Genomic DNA, 23,473 nt, shown 5'->3' with positions numbered 1-23,473 from the left:
TCTTTTTGTGGTCATTTTGTGTCTTTTTTTGGTCATTTTGTGTCTCTTTGTGGTCATTTTGTGTCTTTTTGTGGTCATTTTGTGTCTCTTTTTGGTCATTTTGTGTCTTTTTGTTGCCATTTTGTGTCTTTTTGTGGCCATTTAGTGACTTTTTGTGGTCATTTTGTGTCTCTTTTTGGTCATTATGTGTCTTTTTGTGGTCATTTTGTGTCTCTTTTTGGTCATTTTGTGTCTCTTTGTGGTCATTTTGTATCTTTGTGTTCATTTTGTGTCTCTTTTTGGTCATTTTGTGTCTCTTTGTGGTCATTTTGTATATCTTTGTGGTCGTTGTGTGTCTCTTTTTGGTCATTTTCTGTCTTTTTGTTGCCATTTTGTGTCTTTTTGTGGCCATTTAGTGACTTTTTGTGGTCATTTTGTGTCTTTGTGGTCATTTTGTGTCTCTTTTTGGTCATTTTGTGTCTTTTTGTGGTCATTTTGTATCTTTGTGGTCATTTTGTGTCTCTTTTTGGTCATTTTGTGTGTTTTTGTGGCCATTTAGTGACTTTTTGTGGTCATTTTGTGTCTTTTTGTGGCCATTTAGTGACTTTTTGTGGTCATTTTGTGTCTCTTTTTGGTCATTTTGTGTCTCTTTTGGTCATTTTGTGTCTTTTTGTTGCCATTTTGTGTCTCTTTTTGGTCATTTTGTGTCTTTTTGTGGTCATTTTGTGTATCTTTGTGGTCGTTTTGTGTCTCTTTGTCTTCATTTTGTATCTTTGTGGTTGTTTTGTGTCTCTTTGTGGTCATTTTGTGCTTCTTTGTCTTCATTTTGTGTCTCTGTGGTTAATTTCTGAGTGTTTATCATGTTTTTCTCTCTGTTGTTACTTTTATTTAACGTTTTCTGATTTTTTTTGGTCTATTTTTGGTCTTTTTGTGTGTCCTTGTTGTCCTTGTTTGCTGTCTCGTGTCTTAATCATTCTTTGTGGTCATTGTGTGTCTCTGTAAATGACCACAAAGACACACAACGACAGCAGAGCCCCTCTACCATCAGAGAGCACCGTTTTAACCACATCGGGCTGATTTTCTCCTCCTTGCAGCAGGAAGCTTAGTTTCAGGTTGTCTGTTTGCATCTGTGTCCACCTGCCCGTCGGGCCGCCTGATTGGCCGCCTCTCCGTCCGTCTCCACGCCTGATTGGCCGTGGCCCCCTGAAGCCTCAACCTGTGCGTCAGCCTGCCAGCGTGTCTCCCCCGTCTGTCTGCTGCGATAAAAATAGAGCCGGTCTCCTCCTGATAAACTATTTACCATCTCAGCTGGAGAGCAGCGGGTGCAGCCGCCTCCCCAACAGAATCTGGCTTACTCTGGGTTTATTCTGGGTTTATTCTGGGTTTATTATGGGTTAATTCTGGTTTTATTCTGCATCTATTCTGGGTTTATTCTGGTTTTATTCTGCATCTATTCTGGGTTTATTCTGCGTCTATTCTGGGTTTATTCTGCGTCTATTCTGGGTTTATTCTGGGTTTATTCTGGGTTTATTCTGCGTCTATTCTGGGTTTATTCTGCGTCTATTCTGGGTTTATTCTGCGTCTATTCTGGGTTTATTCTGCGTCTATTCTGGGTTTATTCTGCGTCTGTTCTGGGTTTATTCTGCGTCTATTCTGGGTTTATTCTGCGTCTATTCTGAGTTTATTCTGGGTCTATTCTGGGTTTATTCTGGGTTTATTCTGTGTCTATTCTGGGTTTATTCTGCATCTATTCTGGGTTTTATTCTGCATCTATTCTGGGTTTATTCTGCGTCTATTCTGGGTTTATTCTGCGTCTATTCTGGGTTTATTCTGCGTCTATTCTGGGTTTATTCTGCGTCTATTCTGAGTTTATTCTGGGTTTTATTCTGCATCTATTCTGGGTTTATTCTGCGTCTATTCTGGGTTTATTCTGTGTCTATTCTGGGTTTATTCTGGGTTTATTCTGTGTCTATTCTGGGTTTATTCTGCATCTATTCTGGGTTTTATTCTGCATCTATTCTGGGTTTATTCTGCGTCTATTCTGGGTTTATTCTGCGTCTATTCTGGGTTTATTCTGCGTCTATTCTGAGTTTATTCTGGGTTTTATTCTGCATCTATTCTGGGTTTATTCTGCGTCTATTCTGAGTTTATTCTGGGTTTTATTCTGCATCTATTCTGGGTTTTATTCTGCATCTATTCTGGATTTATTCTGCGTCTATTCTGAGTTTATTCTGGGTTTTATTCTGCATCTATTCTGGGTTTATTCTGCGTCTATTCTGAGTTTTTTCGGGGTTTATTCTGGTTTTACTCTGGGTTTCTTTAGGGTTTATTCTGGATTTATTCTCAGTTTATTCTGGTTTTATTCTGTTTTTTTTCTGATTTTATTCTGCCTTTTTTCTGCTCCATCGGCCCAAAACCTCATCATTATTTAATCTGTCCTTATTGTCGCCATAAACCAGTTATTATTTGACTATAAGACGTCTAAAGACAAAGAACTGATGTTTTCTATGACAGACAACTCAAAACACTCTGATTTGTGGTGTCACTTTGTGTCTGTTTGTGGTCATTTTGTGTCTCTTTGTGGTCATTTGTGTTTCTTTTTATTTTGTGTCTTTTTTGCTTATCTATGTTTTCTTTGTTGATGTTTTTTGTCCCTTTGCGGTCATTTTGTGTCTCCTGTTCTCATTTTGTAACTCTTTGTTGTCATTTTCATGATCTTTTTTGTGTTCTTTTGTGTCTCTTTGTGGTCGTTCTGTGTCTTTGATGGTGTTTTGTATGTTTACGTGATGATTTGGTGTCAGTTTTTTTTCCCGGTAAAATCAAGTCCTTTGAGACAAGAGCAACACTTTCACACTAAAAAGAAGCAGAAGACGTTGGACAGTTGAGTTTAGTTTTATCATAATTACCTCTGGAGGTGTCAGTGAGTCACCCTACATGAACACGTTAGACCTTTTTAACGGGGTGTCATCGGCGTGTTACGTGACTCATTGCTGGCGCCGCTTCGGGCTGCAGAAACTCAAACTGCTGCTTTATTTGGTTTTGATTTGCGTGTTGTTGTGAGATGTTGGGAGGTTTGTGAAGCTTCAGGTTTGTTCAGTAAAATGTGATTCACAGCATTAAAGCGCTGTTAAATATTTAAATGAAGGCACTTTTCTTGTCGTTGTTGTGTTGCAGCCTTCTGGTTTTCTTAGTTGCTCTGATATTTATTTATGGTGCAGAAGCGTTCCTTTTATTTAAACGTTGATGCAGTGGAAACCTGTAGGGTAATAATCCAACCGATTCCCGTCACGTTTGTTCAAATGTCAGCGAAAAATGTTAAATCCAAACTTTACAGACCTTTAAGAAGAGCAACAGCCGGGAGTCGTTATTTTCAGTCTCTGTGTGGTTAGTTTGTCAGTCTTTGTCATTTTTTGTCTGGTTGTTGCTGTTTTTTGTCTCTTCTGGTCTTCCTTGTTGTCCTTGTTTGCTGTCTCGTCTCTTTCAGCCGTTCTTTTGAGTCAGAAGAAATGCTAATTCCAGCTTTTGTGTGAGAATTTATCACTTTTCTTCATCTTATATGACAGTAATGGACCCATTTTTAGTACATTTTTTAACCGTTCTCAGCCATCCCACACAATTTAGTCAGTTTGGACCGATTTTGAACAGTTCAGGAGGATTTTTTTTTTAGCAAATTCTGGACAAATTTGAGTAGCTTCTAGTCATTTTGCACATATTTAGGGTCATTTTTGACAACATTTATGCTTTGAATGTGTGCACATCTTCAATCTTGGTGTTGTTTTCTTCCCTGCTTACATTGAGTGTATTTTCTGCTTTTAGCTCATCGACTGTAAACGGAGCAGAATGAAATCAGATTTATTGTTTTGGTGTCAAACATTCATCAGAGCAGCTTTTAATGAAACCGTTTCCACATTTACACTTTGGATTAAAAACAGATTAGAATCAGAGCAAAACACGTGTCAGCTGCTCGACATGAACTAAACAACAGAAGTCTGAGCACACAAATAAGATAAAACGTCTTTTAAAGTCGTCTGTCCAAAACAACTACAGCCAGACTTTAATTTAAGACACAGAAAAGCAGCAAATCTTCTCATCTGTGAAGCTCAGTGAGTTTAGTTTTTACATTTTTAAATTGTGTTGGTTAGAAATATGATTCTTTGACCAGAAAAAATTCAGTAAAATATTTTTATTTTCATATAACGAGCAGCACAATATAAAAGTTGATTTACAAACAACAGCAGGTCATTAAACATTCTTAGTTTTAGTGATTTTTATTTTAAAAAGTGTCAGAAATGTTGATTCTTTCTCACAGATTCCACTTAATGTCAAAATTCTAATTTATCCCATAATGTGGACTTTTAATCACGTATTTATCATATTTTTTATCTGATTATTTGAAGTTTTTGTCTCAGTTTTTGAATCTGACTTTTAAACACGTCACAAGTTTTTTTCTTTTCTCACATTTGAAGTTTCATCTGAAAATTTTGACCTAATCTGTCAGAATTTTGACTTATCTCGTTAGTTTGACTGAAAATGTCAAAAGTTTGACATATTTTACTGTAATTTATATAATTTATTACCTCAAAAGTTTGTCCTAATTTGTCGTATTGATGGTTTTTCTTCAGTTTCACTAAAGTCCAAATGTTCTGTTTCAGTTTTGGTTCTTTATTGACTTGTTTTCACATGATTTGACTTTTAAACACAAGTTTTTTTTTATCTTGTCATTTGGACTTTTTGTCTCATCTTGAAGCTTTATTAGTTTTTCTTAATACGTCGACGTTTTTGACTCCTTGTGTCATAGTTTTCACTTTTTATCTCACTGTTGACTAAATATGTGGACATTTCCATGACTGCATATTTAAACCAGTGCTAACTTTTCCTCTTTATCTTTAATTTTTTGGTGAAAACATGTTTCTGTGAGGGTCTAAACGTCCTGGCTGTGTTTTTTGTGCTCGCTGGTTTCTGTTCTGGTCGAGCAGAGAGAAGCTGCTTCGCTCTGAATTATTAAAGACCTGCTGTGGACTCGGCCTCCCCTCGCTCCACTCGTTCTCCTCACTCTTATCTCTGCTGCCGCTTCTTTCTCTCAACACTTTTATTTTCCTCTGCTTCATTTCCCTCCTCCTCCTCCTTCTTCTTCTTCTTCTTCTTCTGTCTCTGCAGGAATCGACTTATGTCACATTAAAGAGAAGGACGGTTGCAAAGTAAAACGTACGGCGTAATAAGAATCATCCCAGGTTTTGATTTTGGATCAGACCCAGATAGCAAACTATGGGTGAATCAATGTTGAATCTATGCTGAGACCTAACGTAGAAATTATACAGAAAGCACAAGGTTGATAAAATGTTGAGTCAACGTTTGCTTTTCAACCATAAATCACACTTTACCCAGATAGCAAAAGATGTTAAATCAATGTTGAATTAGGGTTAAGAAGGTTGAATTGTGGTTACGGTTGAAGACTGATGGTTGGATCAACGTTGATTCAACAACATTTTGTCAACATTGAAGTTTGTGTTTAAAAGATACCACTGAATCTACGTTGTATTTTGGTTTAATTAAAATGTTTGACAGGTCAATGTTTAATTAATGTTGAATCTATGTTTGCAAACATGTAATCTATGTAAGCAAACGTTGACTCAACATTTTATCAACCTTGCACTTTCTGTATAATTTCGACGTTAGGTCTCAGCATAGATTCAACATTGATTCACCCATAGTTTGCTATCTGGGGGGTGAATTAGATTGAAATTCAGCGTTTCTCTCTGTTTCTCTTTGACACTTTCAGTAAATCTCCTTCTTCACTCTCCTCTGAATTCTCCGTCAGTTTTTTTTTTTTTAAATTCTTCTGCTTCTCAGTTTTCACTGGTTTCATAAACAAGAACTGAAACATTAATATTTCTTTACATCTCTGGATAAATTTGAATCCATTTAAGACACCCAGAATTAGCTGTTAGCATCTCCCGTTACCACCTGCTGCTAGCATCTCCTGTTAGCATCTCCCGTTAGCATCTCCCGCTAGCATCTCCCGTTAGCATTTCCCGCTAGCATCTCCCGTTAGCTTCTCCTGTTAGCATCTTATCCACTGAGTTACTTTAAACTTTAATTCTCAGGTGGTTTCTCTTCCTTTTTTAATGATTTCCAGCTTGTATTTCTGGACTCTCTTATGCGTGAACAGCAGAGGTTTCCTCAGAAATGAGAGTGAAATCTAAAAATACGCTTGACTGAGATGTGACCCCGAAAAGGAGGATGGATGTTGATGCAGACTGCAGCAGTCAGAGCTGCAGCTCATCAGCTTCAAGCTCACTGGAGCCCAAAAGAATGAAAACAGGCAGAATCCTCAGTGTGAAATGAACTTAGAAGTCTTTTTAAGCCGCCAGAATATTAAAATAATTCACGTGTTTTTGTACAGAAGTTTGTGATTCAGTTGTAAAGCTGTGAAATGTAATCAATACTTGATGTATAATTACAAAAACACATTAATTTTAATCACAAATCAACTGTAAATGCAAGAGTTAGGACAGCAGAAGGTTGGTGGTTGATACCAATAATACTAAAATTCTACAAGTCTCTTAGCAGTACAAGAAAGAAAAACCTCATTACATGAACACGTCTATTAGCAGGTATTTCACGTTTCTATGCTGTTTTTGAATGTTTTGTTTGAGTATTTTCCATCTATTTGTGGGTTTTTATGTTTTGTCAGAGATGTTTAGTCTCTGTAGTTTTTAGTGTCTATTTATAGTGCTTTTTGTCTCTTTTTAGTTTTTTATTGTCTGAAAGTTTTTTGTATGTCTGTGTAGTTTTGTCTGTTCTTTTTGTAATTTTTCTTGGTCTTTAGCTTTTGGTATCCATTTGTAGTTTAGTGTCTGTAGTTTTCAGTGTCTTTTTGTAGTTTATTTAATGTCTGTAGTTTTCAGTGCATCTTTTTAGATTTTTTGTGTCTTTGTAGGTTTTTCGTTTGTTTCTATGTAGTTTCTTAGTATCTTTTTGTAGTTTTAAATGTCTAATTGCAGTTTTTAGTGTCTGTCATTTTCAATATTTATGACTTTTTCTTCGTCTTTTGTTTCTGGTATCAATTTTGTCGGTTCTTGTAGTTTTTTGTGTCTCTGTGTAGTTTTATGACGTATTTGTTGCTTCTTTGTGTGTTTTTAGGATTTTGTCGTCTTTTATGTGTTAATGGACAGCAGAAAAATGAAAACATGCTTTTTTTTCTCTTCCTTTTTTATCGTATTTAGTGTTTGTAAAACATCGAGTGAATCTGATCATTTTTCTCGTTATGAGATGCATCGTCTGTATTTCAGAATCAGATAACTCCGTTCATTTGTAGTTCATGTGTTTGTGTTTTATCTGAGGCCTAACGAGGAGTCTCAATGTTGAATCTGTTCACTGGTTTTGATTCTCTAAACCTGGAGATGTTTTCAGTCAAACACGTCATCCTTTAACTGACCTTCCTCCCGTTCTTCCTCCTCCCAGACGTGGCTGAAGAACTACGGTTACCTGCTTCCTCACGACGTCCGGACGTCCGACCTGCGGCAGGAGAAAGCCATGCAGTCGGCCGTGGCAGCGATGCAGCGATTCTACGGCATCCCGGTGACCGGAGTCCTGGACCAGACCACCATCGAGTGAGTGTTTGGACAAAACCACAGCACAGAAATACCTCTTCTCACAAAAGTAACAAGTCTATATTTAAATAAACAGATAAATGACATACAGAAGTTCTAATTTTTACTGAGAATTAAAGATTTCTTTTAAAAATCATAAAGGTTTTTTTCATATGCTGAACAATTAGCATAATTAATCATTTTGATGCATCCTAATGTCATGCTTTACTTCTGGTTAAATTTAGTGTTTTTATTGTGATTTAGTTTCTTTATAAACACTTGCTGTGGTTGTTTTTCTGACTGTAACGTGATGTTGTGTTCAGGTGGATGAGGAGGCCTCGCTGTGGAGTCCCTGATCATCCTCACACCAGCCGGAGGCAGAGGAACAAACGATACGCTCTGACCGGACAGAGGTGGAGGGACAAGAAGATCTCCTACAGGTAAACAACAATAAACACCTCCTACAGGTAAACAACAATAAACACCTCCTACAGGTAAACAACAATAAACACCTCCTACAGGTAAACAACAATAAACACCTCCTACAGGTAAACAACAATAAACACCTCCTACAGGTAAACAACAATAAACATCTCCTACAGGTAAACAACAATAAACACCTCCTACAGGTAAACAACAATAAACACCTCCTACAGGTAAACAACAATAAACATCTACAGGTAAACAACAATAAACATCTCCTACACGTAAACAACAATAAACATCTCCTACAGGTAAACAACAATAAACACCTCCTACAGGTAAACAACAATAAACACCTCCTACAGGTAAACAACAATAAACATCTCCTACAGGTAAACAACAATAAACACCTCCTACAGGTAAACAACAATAAACACCTCCTACAGGTAAACAACAATAAACACCTCCTAAAGGTAAACAACAATAAACATCTACAGGTAAACAACAATAAACATCTCCTACAGGTAAACAACAATAAACACCTCCTACAGGTAAACAACAATAAACACCTCCTACAGGTAAACAACAATAAACATCTACAGGTAAACAACAATAAACATCTCCTACAGGTAAACAACAATAAACACCTCCTACAGGTAAACAACAATAAACACCTCCTACAGGTAAACAACAATAAACATCTCCTACAGGTAAACAACAATAAACATCTCCTACAGGTAAACAACAATAAACACCTCCTGCAGGTAAACAACAATAAACATCTCCTACAGGTAAACAACAATAAACACCTCCTACAGGTAAACAACAATAAACACCTCCTACAGGTAAACAACAATGAACATCTCCTACAGGTAAACAACAATAAACATCTCCTACAGGTAAACAATAATAAACACCTCCTACAGGTAAACAACAATAAACACCTCCTACAGGTAAACAACAATAAACATCTCCTACAGGTAAACAACAATAAACATCTCCTACAGGTAAACAACAATAAACACCTCCTACAGGTAAACAACAATAAACACCTCCTACAGGTAAACAACAATAAACACCTCCTACAGGTAAACAACAATAAACATCTCCTACAGGTAAACAACAATAAACACCTCCTACAGGTAAACAACAATAAACACCTCCTACAGGTAAACAACAATAAACATCTCCTACAGGTAAACAACAATAAACACCTCCTACAGGTAAACAACAATAAACATCTCCTACAGGTAAACAACAATAAACACCTCCTACAGGTAAACAACAATAAACACCTCCTACAGGTAAACAACAATAAACATCTCCTACAGGTAAACAACAATAAACACCTCCTACAGGTAAACAACAATAAACATCTCCTACAGGTAAACAACAATAAACACCTCCTACAGGTAAACTTTTGTCTCCAACATCTAAACCAGCTGCAGAGCGCTCAGATGTCCCACTGTTATTCCAGACAGTGAACTAACAGAGGCTTCATTTAAATCAGTCTAAATGTCAAAGAGTTTTCCTTTACGAATGTTTTCTTCTTTGTCTCCGTGGAGAGTTTCCATGTTCTTGTGGGGATTTCCTGTCTTTTGGAGGTAACTTTTTCTTTTTGTGAGGATTTTGGAGGGATTTTGGTCTTTTTGAGGTGATTTTGTGAGATCAGGGTCGATGTTCTTGTCTGGTCTTTCTAAGGTGATTTTACGTCTTTTTTGTGACTAAATTCCGTGTTTTGTGGAGGGTTTGCATCTTTTTGTGGGAATTTCCTTTTTGGTGATAATTTTGTCGTTCATGGGGATTTTTTTGTCTTTTTATGGCGTGTTTGTGTAGAGATTTCCTGTTTTTTGTTGGGAATATGTCGTTTATGGGGCTTTTTAAAAGTCTTTTTGATGCAATTGGAATTTTTCCGGTGATTTAGCATCTTTTTTGTGGTTGATGGTAATTTAGTCTTTTTGAGATGATTTTTTGGTCTTTTTGAGGAGTCCTTGCATTGATTTTGCATCCTTTTGTGATTAGTTTGCATGCTTTTTTCTTGGTAATTTGGTCTTTTTGTGCAGATTTTTTCCACCTGATTTTGTCTTTTTGAAATGATTTTGTCTTTTTGTGGTGCGTTTGTATGTTCTAGTATAGATTTCCTTTTTTAGGTGGAAATTTGGCCTTTTTGTGTAGTTTTTTGTCTGTTTGCGGTGATTTTAGGTCTTTTTGTGGTTAGTTCACATGTTCTAGTTGGGATTTCTTGTTTTTTGGTGCTACTTTTGTCATTTATGGAGATTTTTGTGTCTTTTTCTGGTGATTTTTGCATCTTTTTGTGGTCACTTCCTGTTTCTTGGTGGTAATTTTATGTCTTTATATTGTGATCTTTTTGCCTCTTGGTCTGATGTAATTTATCTTTGTCCCACGGCCCCTGAATGCATCTCATGTTGGTACTTCACATCTTCTACAGTAGAACCTCCAGCCAGCAGCTCGGCCGTGTAATGTGGGTCTAATGCAGATTAGGGTTTTCCCAGAGGACAGTGAACGCATCGCTGCTGCTGCTTCGGTTTCCTCGACTGTCCTGATCAGATTTCAGGTTCAGACTTAATAAAAGCAGCTGAATATCTATTACAACAATAAAAGTCCAGAATGAGAGTATCTGAGGTGACGTTTAGTTTTCAGAATCTCTTTCTTGGTGTTTTTTTGCTTTAATTCTGAGCTTGTTTTTGTTGTTTTTGTCTCATTAAGGTCTTTTTTTTGGGTCTCTTTCTGGTTATTTTTGTGTCTCTGAAGTGTTTTTCGGGTAGTTTTTGGGCTCATTGTTATTTTTGCGATTCTGCTTTTTTTTTAGTTTCATTTAAAGGGTATAGAGACTCAGCGGTGTTCATAGTGTTTCTTTACATGTTTTATTGTCTATTAATAGGTTTTATTTGTATCTGTAGTTTTTATTGTCTATTTGTAGTTTTCTTTGTAGTTCACATTGTCCATTTGGAGGTTTTATCTAGTTTTCTGTGTCCATTTGTAGTTTTTATTGTCTTTTTCTTGCTTTTTTGTAGTTTTTCTAATCTATTTGGAGGTTTTATCTGCAGTTTTTGTAGTTTATTTGTAGTTTTCTTTGTAGTTTTTGTATGTTTGTAGTTTGCATTGTCATTTTTGTAGTTTTTTAACTTTGTCTTTCTAAGTTATTAAACTTCTTCTTGACAGTCATGAAAACCATTTTTCAGATGGAGGAATCTGAATCCAGTTCCTCTGATCTCCTCCACTCCGTCCACTCAGATCTTTATGGGTCTAATGTAAATTACGACACTCCCAGGAGACCCTGAAGGCCTCTCAGCCCTCATGGTTGGATCTGGTTTCTGTTTTACTGGATCTCAGAAACATTCTTGCAGTTTGTTGATCGGTTCAAAGTGAATTATTCCTCCGAGGCGGCGCCAGAACTCCTGCAGATTAAACTCCAGCGTTCTAAGGGTTTATCCTCATGTTGGGATCCACGTTTGTCTGGGAGAGTTAAAACCTAAAGAACTCGACTTCAACCAGTCGATGAACTGAAATGTTCCACAACTTAATCAGCCTCAGTTCATTCTAAATTTACATTAAGGTCTGGTATTAAATCTGGTTTAACTTTGCCACTTACAGCCTGGGAGCAGAAAAATGAAAACACACCAACAGCAGTGAATGATTTAGCATCTTTTCCTGGTGTGTTTGCGTCTTTTTATGGTGGTTTCCTGTTTTTAGTGATAATTTCTTCTAGATTTTTTTCGGAGATTTTCATGCGTTTTGGACATTTTGTTCCTTTTTGTGGAGATTTTTTGTACTTTGTGATGATTTTCTGTTTTGTAGTGTTAACTTGATGTTTTTGTGGTGGGTTTTGTCTTTTCCTGGCTTCATCTGGCTTCACTATGTCGTCAGAATTTAAATGTTTTGGTGAAAACCAATAACATCTCAGTTATTGTTTGCTAACGCTAATTAGCAAAAAATCTGTAACAGTTACAAATGTGATTCCCTGACAGAAAAAAACTCACAATGATGTGTGTGTGTGTGTGTGTGTGTGTGTGTGTGTGTGTGTGTGTGTGTGTGTGTGTGTGTGTGTGTGTGTGTGTGTGAGACAGACAGTTGACCATCTGTGTGTTTTGGCCGCAGGTCATTTGGCCAGATTCACTGCCGTAACGTTACACACCATTTAACTGGAATCAGACGACACGCACAGACACACACAGACACACACAGACACACACACACAGGTTGTGTCAGTTAATTTTATAGGGATTAACAGTAAAAACCAACAGATCTGTCATGAAATCACTGAAACACATCAAACTTAAATCGACTCCATGGAGAAAGAAGAGCCATAAAGAAGGAGAGAGAAGTAAAATGTAGATGAATAATTAGTTATCAGTGAGGACAAATGAGTCCAGATTCCAATCCAACATGTGATCATAAAACCAGATGAGTTACCGTCTTCTACCTTGTAAAACCGCTTCTGTGGTGCAAATTTCTTGAATTTTCCTCATAAATCAGCTGCTGTTTCACTGTAAATGAAAGTAGTGTCCAAGAAAGCTTCTGCAAATTAGTTTTTTCTCTTCCAGATGATGAATTATACTAACAGACTTCATCTTGAAATATCTCACAGCTGTTGGATGGATTGTAGTAAATCTGGAGCCTTTAGTCAGGATAATTTGGTGATGCCGTTGAATGAGGAGAAATGAGCTCTAAATTAGCTGCGGTTTGGTTCTAAATCAAAGATGGTTCCAATAAAAGTCCTGCAAATGTGACTTTTTGGTTCCCTGATGATGAATCATACCACCGAACGACACCTGGCTGACAGAAATACTTGGATAAATGGTGACGAGTTGAACCTGCAGACGATACATGGGACCTGTTCACAGAAAAACATCGTCGTCTCTGGTCCTGAACCGTTGTTTTCTTGTTGTTTTCACAGCATATCAAACTTCACCCCTAAAGTTGGTGAGAAAGACACCCAGAGAGCGATTCGACAAGCCTTCAACGTCTGGCAGACCGTCACTCCACTCTCCTTCCAGGTCAGAACCTAAAGAAATATTCAGTCAAACTTTATTTGTACAGGAGAGCTTTCTGTCTGCTTATAAAGATCATGACGGTCCACGATGAGTCCTAGAACTCTGAACGTTCTCTGTTTGTTTCCACCTCGGTTTGGTTCTTCTGGTTTCAATCTTCTGGTTGATCTTTGACTCCTCTGGACTCTACACCTACTGTCAAGCATGGAGGTGGCGGTATCATCATACTATCAATTTAACTGACTCAAGTCTGAGGTAGACTTGGTTCTTCAGGTTCTTCATGGGTTTAATTCAGGACTTTGTGGAAACCAATCTAGAAACTTCGTTCTAGCCTGATTGAACCATTTCTTTACCACTAACTGAGTCATTTCTGACCAATTTTGAGTCAATTTGGACAGATTTGGTCATTTTGGGCAAATTTTGACTCATTTTGAACCGATGCTTCGTCATTTTGGACCGGTTTGAGTCAAACTGGGCACTTCTAAAAGAAGTTCAAGACCTGTCCAATACCATCTACAACCAGTCGACAGCCAGGACCACATCCAGAGGGGTTCTATTCAAACTGGATCAGAGGAGGCAGCAGCTGTAGTCGACAGTAGTCAATCAGGAGAAGTTAAGAGGTCATGAAACTTAAAAAAAAACAGATCCAGACAACTTTCTACCTCAACAAAACTGATAAATCAAGTTGCTGTTTGTAGATTTTTGATCCAGCAGATTAGATTCTTGTGTTTTTTCATAATTCAGAGTTCTAGGAGTCTTTGAAGACTAAACACTGAGTGATAAACATGGTCTTTACAGGTGGATGGAAACTTTAGTTAACGATTGTTTATCAAAGATGTTTGCTTCCAGTTTCTGTCCTTCTAAAAGCAGAAAACAACACCGACATGTTTTCATTTCCTGCTGTGAGTCACTGATGTTTCCTCTGATCTCTGGTCTCAGGAGGTTCCGTACTCGGAGATCAAGAACGAGGGCAAAGAGGCCGACATCATGATCTTCTTCGCCTCCGGTTTCCACGGCGACAGCTCCCCATTCGACGGTGAGGGCGGCTTCCTGGCCCACGCCTACTTTCCCGGGGCCGGCATCGGAGGCGACACACACTTCGACTCGGACGAGCCGTGGACGCTCGGCAACGCCAACCATGACGGTGAGCGCAGCGTCGATCACAACAAGACACAAAATAACCAAAAAGAGACACAAAACGACAATAAAAATATGGAAAATGACAACAAAAGAGACACAGAAAGACAACAGAAATGCAAAATGACCATAGAGACACACAAAATGATCATGAAAAGACACAAAATGATCATGAAAAGACACAAAATGATCATGAAAAGACACAAAATCACCATAAAGAGACACAAAATGACCACAAAGAGACACAAAATGGCAACAGAAAGATATAAAATGACCAAAAAGAGACACAAAATGACACAAAAACACAAAATACTGAACTGTTTAATTGCTGGTTGAAACATGGAGGGGAAAAAACACACTTTTCACTTTCTTCTTCTTTTACTTCTTCTTCTTCTTCTATCTTGGTTTGACAAATGACTTGTGCCAGATTCCTGCTGCCTGAATAACTAATGCAGAGTGAGGACTGATGGAGCGGCTGCTCCCAGAGATTAGCCCTGAACAGAATTAGCTTTGACAGACGAGCTCTAAATGTGCCTCTCCACATTACAGCGGTGTTTCTGCTCCAGTATGAGCCTCAGAAACGTTCAGAATTTCAGCTTAAGGAGCCCACATTCTGCTTTTAAGTTCCTCCTTCCCTTCAGGTTGTTAGAAAGGAGAGTTTGTGCAGTTTTAAGGTCCACAAACTTCCAAACGTCCACAAAAAACTAAAACACCATGTCTACATCATCATGTTGCACATTTACATAAAACCTGCTAGCAGCTAGCTTAGCCTCAGACAGAAAACAAACTGTTGGTTTATTCTGTCTTTAATCTTTGTAGCAAGACTGCAAAGGCCCTGGAATTCCTGAACTGATCAAAACTCAGATAAGCTGTCTCTCTCTCCAGCACTGACCAACACCCGTCTCTATAGGAGGATTGAGACATTTGTATTTCTGTAGGTTTTCATTCACAGAAGGATGGAGCTCCAGTGAACATTTAAACCCCTGGAATAACTTCTTCTTTTTAAAAGACAATGACTTTCAATTATATGCTATGGACGTTTGTTTAATGAACTTTCATGCTAAAGTCCCTTTTCAGCTTCAGGAGACCCTCAGCCGGAGACGTCTCTGCATTCCACAGATCAGATAACAAGTCGTAAAACTTTATGGCTGAAGGCTGGAGTCACCCTCTCACTCTCTTTGACTGAAACAAAGAGACTGGAACTGAACTTAAACAAAAACACTTGCCAAATTAATATTTCTATATGCATTTGGTTTTTCCAGATTTACCACAGTTACTCACAGTGTTTCATCTATGACATATTTGAAGATCATATTTGCATGTCTGATAGAAGTCGATTTATTAATTTGTGATGTTTAATCATTCCTTCCCCAGGATACTATGATTTTGGAATGAATTCCCTTATTAACCTCTGAATTTCCTCTCCATTTAGGTTGAATGATGACCATTGTATTTACCTGTTACCAAATCTCTGACTTGTTATATTCTCACTGTGATACATATTTTTAATGTCATAAACATAAACATACAGTTATGAATGAAATGATTCACATCATATGAACATATGTATTAATCTACACATTTCACTTTCACACAACTGAATATGGTGGGATAGACAGATCGTGTTTTGCGCGTTTAATATCATATTTTAATCCATTCTGGACTCCTCTTTCTTCTCTACTTTGTGAGAACAAAGAGATTCCAAATTCCACCAGACTCGCGCCTAAAAGTTCTCTCTCTCCGCCCAGGTCCTCCCCTTAGCTGGACCCACAGATAAAGTCAGCCGTAGCCCACATCATCTCTCTCTTACTCTCTCTTACCGACCCTCTCTCTTACCGCCTCTTATCCCTTTCTTCACTACCTGAGGAATCCATAACAGAGATTCCCATTATTTTCTTACCTAAAGCGCGTTTTTCCTATCTTTGAAATTCCCTCACCATCTAAGTTTGTTAACTATTTATCTTTTAACATTTTTGTAACTTAAGGAGACATTTTGCTCGTTATTCGTTTTAATCTGAAGAACCGATTCAGAACCAGCATTTATTTTTCTTAATTTTGACAATTTTTCATCAACACCCGTTTTTCTTGGCTAAAGCCTGAGAACCATCATTTTTAAGCCAAGCAACACTCAGCTGAGACCTGTCGAACCAGGTCCATGTGCACAGAACCGATCAACCCGCGGCAGGACATCTAGGCGTGGCCACAACAACAACGACGACGCACCGTTCCGAACCCGCAGGTCCAGACCGTGTGCTGCGAATCTGAAGGCCCCGCAAGTCCCAGCCCCATGACGGTTCACTTCAATAACTCCAGCTGAGTTTGCTCTGATTCCATTCTATGGGTGATGTACTAACCGCTTGGTCATTTAATTCATTTAATCAATTTATTCTTTTACAAATCATTAGAATTCTTAATCCAAATTACCGGTTACCTCGTCAGGTTAGCTCTGGCTAATCCTCACCATATTTCCTTCTCTCTCACACCTACTTCCACGTCTCTCACACATGCACACACCACACACACACTCCCACATTCCACACATGCACGCACACACACACGTAGTCCTGCACGCACACACACACACACAGACCATATCTACCTTGTACATAGTTCACTTGTCATTATTTTCATAGAATAGTTAATAAATACCTCATTTTAGACCAAATTACAGTCTTGTGTTTCTTTGTGTAGAATGTGGTCAATTTAACCGAGGATTCAAGACTTTTTGATATGAGATTGATCAAAATTTTTATGAATATTAATTTTTTATTAATATTAATTTTTTCCCTAGAGATCTAGGGTGGTGCCCCAATTATTAATAACGAGAGCAATAAATCATAACGTAGTACTGCTACATCTTCTTCTCAACCATCTCTGATTTCTACTGAAGCTCCGATGATTACCACGACCTGGATGACTGAGAATCGACACAAACTGGTTCCTTTGGACACCATTAATGTAGATCCAATGAACTTCAGCAGAAATAGGTTCTTAAAGGAATCATTTTCCTGACAGTTCCAGTAGTTGTGGACTGAGCTGGTTCTGTTTTATTTACAGGACTTCAAGCAAATTTAGCATAAAAAATATACACATTTCTGGGTTCCCTGCATTAGAACATATTGAATGTTTTCTGTTCTAGACGGAACAGCATGAAACAAGACTTGAAATTTTGGGATTTGATTAACTCTGGTGGTGCAGAATTATTTGCAGTAGAACAACAACAAGACACACAAAATCAATAAAAATGTTACCTGGAAGAGCTTTAAAACAACAATTAGGAGACCAAATGATAACAAAAATACACAAAATATCCACAAATGCACGTTGAACAACCACAAAACTACACATAAGCTAGCTCCGTCCTAAACACACCATCTTTATCATCTATTTTCCTTAAAATGAGACCATAATTTACTAAATTAACATCATATTGCGTTGAAGGAGACTTAAAACTAGCAAATGAGACCATAAAATCACAAGGAAAATATTCACTGAGGTAGAAAATTAAGTTAGAAATTCACAAAACTGACGTCTTTTTCCAAGCGGAGGAGTCGCCCCCTGCTGGCCGTTACACAGAATGCAGCTTTAAACCTGGTAACTCGAGCTAACAATGAAAACTTATTTTATTTCCACTTCATTTAAGCTGCTTCTTTAAGGAACTCTCTCATAAATCCAGGCAGCCATGAGCTTCATTTTAGAAACACAAATCTGACCACAAAAACACACAAAATAAGCACAAAGACAAGAAATGACTAACCAGTGGCACAAAACAGGCCAAAAAATACAGAAAACAACCAAAAAGAGACAGAAAAAATCCACAAACCTCAGAAAAGGAAACTGAACTGAGTCAGCAGCTCTGAGTCTGAGACTCGAATCTTCAAACAGATAAAGATAATTGTGTTCAGTAATTAGGTTCAACCGGAGTCAAACCAATTACAGCGCTGATGAAATGTATTAATCTGAGCTTTGAAGGATCGTGAAGCTTCTGACAGCAGCTCTGAGGATTATAACCGCGAGTCGGGCTTTAACGAACCCCACAGAAGTACGAGACGTCCGGGAAAACTCCGTCTGTTCTTCTGTTCAGGTATTACTGTTGGAGTCAGCACTGCAGAGGGTCGCTTCAGCTGGAAATCACACCTTTTACACTTTAATTACTTTAGTTTTTCCATGTTTCCTCTCTGAGCCGGCTTCTTCTTTCTGCTATGAATTACTTCCAAGGTTTGTTTTCATATTATGCCTCTGAAATCTGAAGAAAATCCACATGAGAGACACAAAACAGCTACAAAGACACACAAAGCAGATATAAAAGCACACAAAACAACTACAACAAAACACAGAATGACCACAAAGAACACAAAATACTACAATGGCTACAAAATGTCCACATCTAGAAAGAAGACAACCACAAAAAGACACAAAACAGCCAGAAAAAGACACAAAACAGCCAGAAACAGACACAAAATGGCAACAAAATCAGAAAACAACCACATAAACACATAAAATGACCACAAAGAAACGCAAAATAACCACAAAGAGACAAAAAACAGCCAAAGACACACAAAACAACTACAAAGACACACAAAACAACCAAAAAAGACACAAAACGACCATAAAGAGACACAAAACGACGACAAAGAAATACAAAACGACCACAAAAATACACAAAATAACTGCAGAGACACAACACAACCACAAAGAGACCCAAAACAACCACAAAAAGACACAAAATGACCATAAATAGACGCAAAACAAGTACAAAGAGACACAAAACAACCACAAACGGACATAAAACTAGAACTAAAATTTGTGTTTCCAGAACATTCGTGTTTTCCAGCATTAATTTTTGCTCAGATAAAGATTTAATTTTGTCATTTTTGCTGCTTCCTTTAAACTCCGTCGGTCGTATTAATGAGCAGAAACCTGACTGATCGTTGTGACGCTTCAGATCCACCATGTTTGCCACATTATTCACAGATTAGAGCTGTACACTCTGGTTGTGTGTCTGTACACTTTTAATCCCCATCAGGCTGAAACCGGAGCTCCTCCAGCCGACACTCGCTTCCTTTCACCACTAATTCTCCGTTTGATGTCAGACTGGCGCTACCGAACAGCATCACACGAGTGTCGCTCTGTTGTGTTGCTCTGGGGAGGCTTTGTTGTGTTTCCGACAACAAGGAGACTCGGAGGCTTTTTCTCTAAACTCTGACAGACAGAGAAGAAAAATCAAAGTGTTTCTGTTTCACTGCCTGATTTCTGAAATGATCTTTCAAAAAGCTGCTGCTGTTTCTCATAGTTTCCCCTCAGCGGAAACAAAACGACGACAAGAAACACAAAAATGACCACAAAGAGACACATCTATAAACACAAAGAACACAAAGAAACACAAAAACATCAACAAAGACACGCAAAACAAACACAAAGACAAGAAATGACTAAATAGTGACACAACACAATCATAGAGATACACAGAAAAACCTTAAAAAGACACATAACCACAAATACATGCAAAATAAACACAAAGAGACACAAAACAACCACAAAAAGACACAAAATGACTACGAAGAGATACAAAACAACCACAAAAAGACACAAAACAGCTACAAAGAGACATAACACAAAAACAAAAAGATGCAAAACAATCACAAAGACACACAAAATGATGGCAATGAAATTCGAAATGACTACAAAGAGACACAACCTTCCCTCCTCTTACTGATGAACAGCATCACAGACTACCTCTATGTGTTTGTCGCTCTCTGGTCTGTTGTGTTGCTCTGGTGAGGTTTTGTTGTGTTTCTGACAACAGGGAGACTCTGATGTTTTCCTCTGAACTCTGATGTTTCTTCTTGGTTATCTCTGACTGGTGTTTGTGTGTCCATCCAGGTAACGACCTGTTCCTGGTGGCCGTCCATGAGCTGGGCCACGCTCTGGGTCTGGAACACTCCAACGATCCCAGCGCCATCATGGCTCCCTTCTACCAGTACATGGACACTCACAACTTCAAGCTGCCGCTGGATGACCTGCAGGGCATCCAGAAGATCTACGGTGAGAAAAACGACGACATTAAGACCTCTGAGGTAGCCATGTAGAGTTCTACTTTCATACTGGGAATATCTCCAGAGTTCGAGGTCTTTGAAGTCCACGGAGGAGAACGTCCCCTGTAGAAAGTTCTAGAGTAGACCTAGGTCTACTCTAGAACTTTCTCCAGTTGTCGGTAGGTCTACTCTAGAACTTTCTCCAGCTGTCGGTAGGTCTACTCTAGAACTTTCTCCAGTTGTCAGTAGGTCTACTCTAGAACTTTCTCCGGTTGTCGGTAGGTCTACTCTAGAACTTTCTCCAGTTGTCGGTAGGTCTGCACTGGAACTTTTACATGGGACGTTCTCCTTTCCTGCTTTCAGTCTTTAAGTTTAGTCTCACTTAGAACATTCCAGGTCCTTGAAGTCCATAGAGGTGGGTCCAGATTTATAACTTTTTAGTGGACTTTTTCCATCGTTTCTGAGCCTCAGAACTTCATCAGCCCAACAGATAGACTCATGACATTTAGGAGGAACGTCACATCTGAGTTCTGGTAAAAACTGAAACTAAAATAACTAAAAAAGCTGGAAAATAACCATAGAAATGGCCAAAATTACCACAAAAAGACACAAAATCACCCCAAAAAGGACTAAAATCACCACAAAAAGGACTAAAATCGCCATAAAAAGAACCAAAACTACATCATTTAAGGCATTTAATTCTTCAATTTTGGCATTTTACATGTGTTAAAATGTGCCAGTATTTAGACATGGAGGGTATTTCTATCTAGAAGAGGAATTTTCTGACCAAACTAAATGTCTCTGCTGTAAAAACGCTGACAGTAAAGAGCCCGACTTCATGGAAGTCTGAGGTATTGTATCTGAAAACCCTGAAGTTTACTCGATTTGGCCTCTGCTGTGAGACTGGACGTGTGATTTCGCTGGAGAGCTAAAAGCAGAAACCTGAATTATTGAAGCTGAACTCCCAGAGAGCAGCTGAGCGACGGAGCTACTGTATGTGAGCGCTGTGCTTGGAAAGAGACGAACAAAGACAGAACCTTTCCACCAGAGACTCTTTGTTCTGTCTTGGTTTCTTCAGTAAACACTCAGGATCTTCAGACGTGCTTCCTGTCCACAGCTGCTGCTGTAATGTGGTGTAACGTTGGATTGTGATGCACAAAGAAGAAACAAAAAACCATCTGATGGGCCTCAGACACACAAATGAAGTACAAAAATGTCTAAGATGATTTTTAGGCTCGTTTCCAGCGAATAAACAGCCACAAAAAGACACAACATGTTCCTAAGTAGATGATAAAAACATTCACAGAGCAGCCGAAGAGAGGAAGAGATGCAAATTAACCACACAAAGTTGTACAATGACCACAAAGAAATGCAACCACTATTACAGCCATCAACAGTCATTTTGCAGCTCTGTGGTTGTATTGTGCCTCTATAGTTGTTGTTAGAGTTGAATTTGTAAATACATGCATCTCTTTTTTTCGTCATTTTGTCTGTCTTTTCGTTGTCATTCATGCCTTTGTCGTCATTTTGTGTGTCTTTGTGATCACTTTCCATCTTTTTATTGTCGTTTTGTGTATCTTTTGTGGTCATTTTGTGTCTCTTTGTGGTCATTTTGTGTCTTTTTGTGGACTTTTTGTGTCTTTTTGTGGACATTTTGTGTCTTTTTTTGGTCATTTTGTGTCTCTATTTTGTCATTTTGGACCTCTTTATGGTCATTTTGTGTCTCTTTTTGGTCATTTCATATCTTTCTGTAGATATTTTGTGTATTTTTTGTCTTTTTGTGTCTCTGTGGTCATTTTCTGTCTTTTTATTCTTGTTTTGTGTCCCTTTGTGGTCTTTTTCTGTCACTTTATGGTCATTTTGTGTCTTTTTGTGGTCATTTTGTGTGTCTTTGTGGTCATTTTGTGTCTGTTTGTGGTCGTTTTGTGTCTCTTTGCAGTCATTGTGTGTCTCTGTGATCATTTTGTATCTCTTTCTGGTCATTTTTGTGTTTGTAGTTTGTTAGGACGCAGAAATGATGACAGAGGTAAAGTGACGAGAAAAAGATCACAAAGAGATACAAAATGACAGTCAAAGAATGCAAAATGACCACAATGAGACACAAAGTGACTCCAAACGCACAACCCCTGTTAGTGTTGTGTGTTTCTTGTGTGTAGTAGAAGGCTGGAGGCTCGAACACATCCAGAAGTCCGTAGATTCGTAATCCTTCTGTGAAACATGAATTAATGTGAACGTCGTGCATCATCATCATCTTCTTCCTCTCTCAGCGGACGTTCCAGTCGGTGCCGTTGTGTGTCTGTTGTGTTTCACGTCCTCTGTGGTGTGTGTCCTCCTCAGGTATCCCCACGGCCATGCTGGAGCCCACCAGACCGCTGCCCACCCTCCCCTCCAGACGAACACACTCCACCTCGGAGAGGAAACACGACCGACACTCCCGTCCGGCTCGGCCGCCCGGCGACCGGCCGGCGCTGCCCGGCAACGGGAAACCGAACATCTGTGACGGCAACTTCAACACGGTGGCCTTCTTCAGGAGGGAGATGTTCGTCTTCAAGGTGAGACGAGGGTTTTATCGCACAGCAGAGCCAGAGGTTTGACTCTACAGGAAAGACGGTCTGAGACGGTTGATTATTACCATCAGCAGCTCTGTCAGTTGTTTTCTCTTTTAATTTAATGAATATTTTGCTTTGTAAAGCATCAGACAGCAGTGAAACATTAGTACAGTTACCAAAAGACACAAAAATACAGTAAAAAGACAAAAAAAAAACCTTTTGACAAGGAAACGTAAAACAAGGAATGACCACAAAAGGACAAAAATAATGAAATTACGACAAAAAAACAAAAATGAGGTGAAACAACAACAAAGAGACACAAAATTAATACAAAAGGACAACAACAAGACAGCAGTAAGACACACAGAATGACACCTAAAAAACATAAAATGACAACAAAGAGACACAAAGTTAATGCAAAAGGACATAAATGGAAGCAAAAAGACAACAATAAGACAACAGTAAGACACAGAATGACAACTAAAAAAAAATGACAACAAAGAGACACAAAATGAAAACAAAAGGACAACAATAAGACAACAGTAAGACACACAGAATGACACCCAAAAAACATAAAATGACAACAAAGAGACACAAAATTACAATAAAGGAACACAAAATGGAAGCAAAAAGACACAAATAAAAACAAAGAGACGCAGAATGACAACAAAAGAACACAAATTGACCACAAAGAGTCTCAAAACAAGCACAAAGGTGCCTGAACTGACTGTGGATGCTTGGTGTGA

General features: G+C 38.4%; 1 protein-coding gene across 1 annotated transcript in view; it reads left to right on the top strand.

Moving 5' to 3' along the window:
- The window catches only part of mmp24 (matrix metallopeptidase 24), a 52,397-nt gene that overhangs the window by 6,777 nt on the left and 22,147 nt on the right, over positions 1–23,473 (top strand). The window contains exons 2-7 of the mRNA XM_022214294.2: positions 7,444–7,592; positions 7,895–8,011; positions 12,913–13,012; positions 13,946–14,150; positions 20,027–20,188; positions 22,516–22,730. Coding sequence (XP_022069986.2) covers positions 7,444–7,592; positions 7,895–8,011; positions 12,913–13,012; positions 13,946–14,150; positions 20,027–20,188; positions 22,516–22,730 — 948 coding nt within the window. The remainder of the gene's footprint in view (positions 1–7,443; positions 7,593–7,894; positions 8,012–12,912; positions 13,013–13,945; positions 14,151–20,026; positions 20,189–22,515; positions 22,731–23,473) is intronic.

This window comes from Acanthochromis polyacanthus, chromosome 5 (assembly GCF_021347895.1).
Source record: "Acanthochromis polyacanthus isolate Apoly-LR-REF ecotype Palm Island chromosome 5, KAUST_Apoly_ChrSc, whole genome shotgun sequence".
Classification (NCBI taxonomy): Eukaryota; Metazoa; Chordata; class Actinopteri; family Pomacentridae; genus Acanthochromis; species Acanthochromis polyacanthus.
Note: the sequence above shows the minus strand (reverse complement) of the source record. Positions and strands in the feature narration are given on the sequence as shown.